The sequence below is a fragment of the Cyprinodon variegatus genome, unplaced genomic scaffold (assembly GCF_000732505.1).
Source record: "Cyprinodon variegatus isolate N-32 unplaced genomic scaffold, C_variegatus-1.0 Scaffold271, whole genome shotgun sequence".
Taxonomy (NCBI): Eukaryota; Metazoa; Chordata; class Actinopteri; order Cyprinodontiformes; family Cyprinodontidae; genus Cyprinodon; species Cyprinodon variegatus.
Window position 1 is genome coordinate 612,797 of NW_015150724.1, and position 3,951 is coordinate 616,747.

Consider the following 3,951-nt stretch of genomic DNA (forward strand, 5'->3'; position numbering starts at 1 on the left):
AGAGTGTTGTTCCGCATGGAGGTGAGTAGAAAATGAAGGCTAATCATGTTTTGGGTGTACTATTCCTTTAAGGTAGAAAAGCCCAACAAATATGGAATATGAGTCTCACAACGTAGAGCCAGCAAGACAAAGACTAAAGGCTGATGGAAAATTCCTGTGCAGCCTGCTCTCATAACAATAAGTGTTATTCTGTACTCGGCCTCCCCCCTTTATCTAATCTACCCTGGATGTTATGGAGAAAGGGCACAGAAGAACTGCTCCCCCGTCCCCTACATCCGTGGATCCGAGTTCATGCCTATAAAAGTTAAAATCCTTTCATTGTTCTTTTTCCATAATACCTTCTTAAAACCATAATCACTGCAGCACAAATGTCTCCCATGAATTTTTAAAGATTTGTGTCTATTTTATCAAATGACAGAAAACTTTAGAGATCAGAGTCTAAATGAAAGGAATCTTAACATGACAAGTGTTTGTGAATCTGTACGATCCATTACTTAGGGTCGGTTCAGGTTTCACTGAGCCTCATTTAAGATTAAAGTCCATTCATAAAAAAAATAAGTCACTTTTATTTAACTTTAGACTTAAGAAATTTAATCTAAAAAGGCAACAACCTATTAAATATTTATAAATTTCTATTTTGAAATTGTATAATTATATACATTAAATGCTAAAACATATTACAATCTTAATTAATTAGAAAAGATAGACATATTTTGGTTATTTTTATAATATATATTTATGGCTTACAGCTTTATAAAATCCAAATTAGTTTTCTCCGTTAATTAGAACATCACATTAGAAAAATTAAGTCTTTTTGTTCATGCAGAAATGCAGTCTTACTGAAAAGCGTGTCCATGTATTGCTCAGTATAAATGCAGTTAATACTTGGTTGGGGTCTTTTTTTATTAATTACTACATGAGGTTTTTGAGACATTGAGGCAATCAGCCTGTAACTCTGCTGGAGTGTTTAGGATGTGCAGCTACTTTAATCTGCATTGTTGTGTTTTGTTTTTCTGCTTCATAATCCTACTGGAACTGAAAATTGAATAAGTCCTCTTTTAAAAAGCAAAGAGCTGAACATATTTCTGGTAGACGGCTAAAATGATTTTAAAAACACCAGTAATAAAGTAGTTGATATTTTCACCAACTGGAAACATTCCTGGTGACCTAAAGAGACTTTCTTATCCAAAGCTAGCTGTATTAGCTTTTATCGGACAACTGTCATCTCAGTTTCTGCTTTATTTAATTCTAATAAGCAATAATTTAGTAATATTCTATTTTTCTGATAAATTGAACTTTTTGCTTTGAGAAGATATAAACAGAAGCAAACAAATGAAATACAGCCCTTTGTGAATCGTTATAATTAATTAGTTTTAATTTTTAAACTGAATTAAGGCCTGTTTAAATATACACATGTCTTCCAAAAAAGCAGCTTATAGATAATATAACTAGAAAGGCTGTAATTTAGCCAGTTTCAGATGCAAAGATCGTTACAGGGATTGACTCTCATCAGGCCTTATCTCTCCCCTGAGTTATGGAGTTTGTAGATATTCACAAATCTCTGCACGAGAACTACAGGTTTTAAAATAACAAATGTGAAACTGATGTAAAACCTATATGAAAAAAAAAAATATTTAAACTTATACAACCTAAGATAAAAAAAAAGCTTAAATATAAAACTTTTCTTATATTTTCAGATTTAACAGAAAGCTTTGATATCACTGTTTGGTTGGATTTCTGTTCAAAGATCTTCTACTGGTTAAAGTCTGCAGACCAAAGAGATGACTGTGCTCTAATTATCTACCTAGCAACAGAGAATAACTGTCGTCCTCCCAGCAGTGAACAATTTGTAAGCTTCTAACTCAGGTTTAATATTATTACTGTAGGTTTTTATACAGAAGTTCTTTTTTAATCCCAGCAATGTCCCTTAACAATGTAGTTAAAGAAATATGAGACTGAGAAGTTAAGTTGCGCTTATTTCTTTCTAACTGAGCATCTGTTCTTATTTGTTCTGAGGATTTGCATTCATTGGCTGCTGACTGTTTGGCCTGATGTTGAATCATGCTGGCACTTGAACAGCAGAGCCGGCAAGAGATGTCAGGTCAGATCTAACAGCACAAGGTGAACATGGACAAGACGGCTGTCCCACCATGACTCCCACATCCCAAGGAGGCTGCATGGCTCTGACAAAGTAACTCTGAGGTACCGCTTTTTACAACATAAGGAGAAAAGGGAGATAATACGAATATTTTCCTGGGGGAAAAAAGTGGGCCTATTATTTAAGCCATAAAATCCTCATTATTTAATCTCAAATTCCTTATAACACCTGGTTTACCATTTCTCAGACTGCATTTTTGGGTTGCTTGAAAAGTTTAGCCATTCATCACAACTGTCTCATCCAAATTCTTTCAAATACACACAAGAAGAATACAGAGATGTAGATCATGTCCTTGTTAACTGCTCAGCACCTGTGTGTGAGACGGCGTGTGCTGCGGCTGTCACGCCACCATCCCTGTCTCAGCTCTGTGGGAATGAGGGAGTTAAATGATGCCGGCTCTTACCTGAGGATGTTGTTGCAGCGGAGAAAGAGACGCTGCAAGCCGGGTAGGCGGTCCACCTCGGTCTGGAAAGAGAAAAGGGGAGAGGAAAGACAGAGGGATGGATGGATGTGGATAGGAGAGGATGCTCAGGACGAGGGCACCGCATCGTCACGGCTCTGTTTGCCTCTCCATTCCCTCAGTCACCTTGCAGCTCTTTGCTCCAGCATTCAGCATCCTAATCCTCTTTGCGCATGCACACACACACACACACACACACACACATTGGACATGCTGCCTTGTCTGCACATGGAGAGGAGGGGCGACAGCAGAAGAGAGAGAATGAGAGAGAGAGCATGATGGCAACAGGGGGAGGGGAGTGTGTGCTGCGCTAATGCAGAGATTTCCTGCTGCAGGAGGCTAACTTGTAATGCTAACTGGGACATTTACACTTACCAGAGCAAAAGGAGCTAAGAGCCACATAAATGCATCTACCTAGAAGGACAACAAAGGTAAATTCAATGAAAAACAAAGTGCTGATCCCTGATTGGCTCGGTCATAAAAGGACAAACGTTAAGTCATAAGAACAGCTTCTAATAAGATGCCAGAACGTTGCTGCTTCCTGTGAAGCATTAGGAACCTCTGCTGTGTGTTTGTGTGGGTGGTTGGCCAGTGATGCACATGATGGAGCCAGGGAGGGACATCGCCTCCCCTCCCAGCAGCAGTCTGATTGAGCTGTGTCAGCAGCCAACGCCTCACATCCTGGGTCAGATTCCCTGCAAGCTACTCTATAGATCAGACTGTGGCCCAGTGTTTCGGCTGTGCTAGCTCCTCCGGTGAGAACAATAAACCTCTGCAGCAGACTTGCACTTCTTCAATCTCCAATTCAAAGTGAGGATTTACACATTAAACCTTTCATTCCCACTATAACGGATATTTTGTCTGCCTTCATATAGTAACAGGGGAGCTCATTTAATTATTCAATTACAGCTTCTTGTTTTCTATTACTAATAAGTAGCTCATATTACAAATAATATTTAATCATTATATCCTTATCAATCCTGTAACATTGTGAACGCAGCATGTTGTCTGTAAGTATGGTAAATCTTCAAAATAGAACTCAACTCAAATGTTTTTTTCTGCATTTTGCACCATATCTATTTATTTATTTTTGCATTGCTCTGAACCTTCCACACCAATTTCTTTTTGCACCACGCCTCTCCCACACTATGTACATTTGATCACTTCTGCACTTTATGAATGGAAATGTTCTTTTTCATTGCTAAGCTGCTGCTCATTCACTGTCAGAAAGCTGTATAAACACATTTTTTTTTTGTATGCACTCTGTGTGTACAAAATGACAGTAAAGTACATACATTCATACAGCCAGATGCCTGGGCATTACTAAGGCCCC

General features: G+C 38.4%; 1 protein-coding gene across 1 annotated transcript in view; it reads right to left on the minus strand.

Moving 5' to 3' along the window:
* The window catches only part of lrrc49 (leucine rich repeat containing 49), a 62,131-nt gene that overhangs the window by 34,888 nt on the left and 23,292 nt on the right, over positions 1-3,951 (minus strand). Inside the window, exon 7 of the mRNA XM_015382974.1 lies at positions 2,562-2,623. Within this exon, the coding sequence (XP_015238460.1) occupies positions 2,562-2,623 (62 nt within the window). The remainder of the gene's footprint in view (positions 1-2,561; positions 2,624-3,951) is intronic.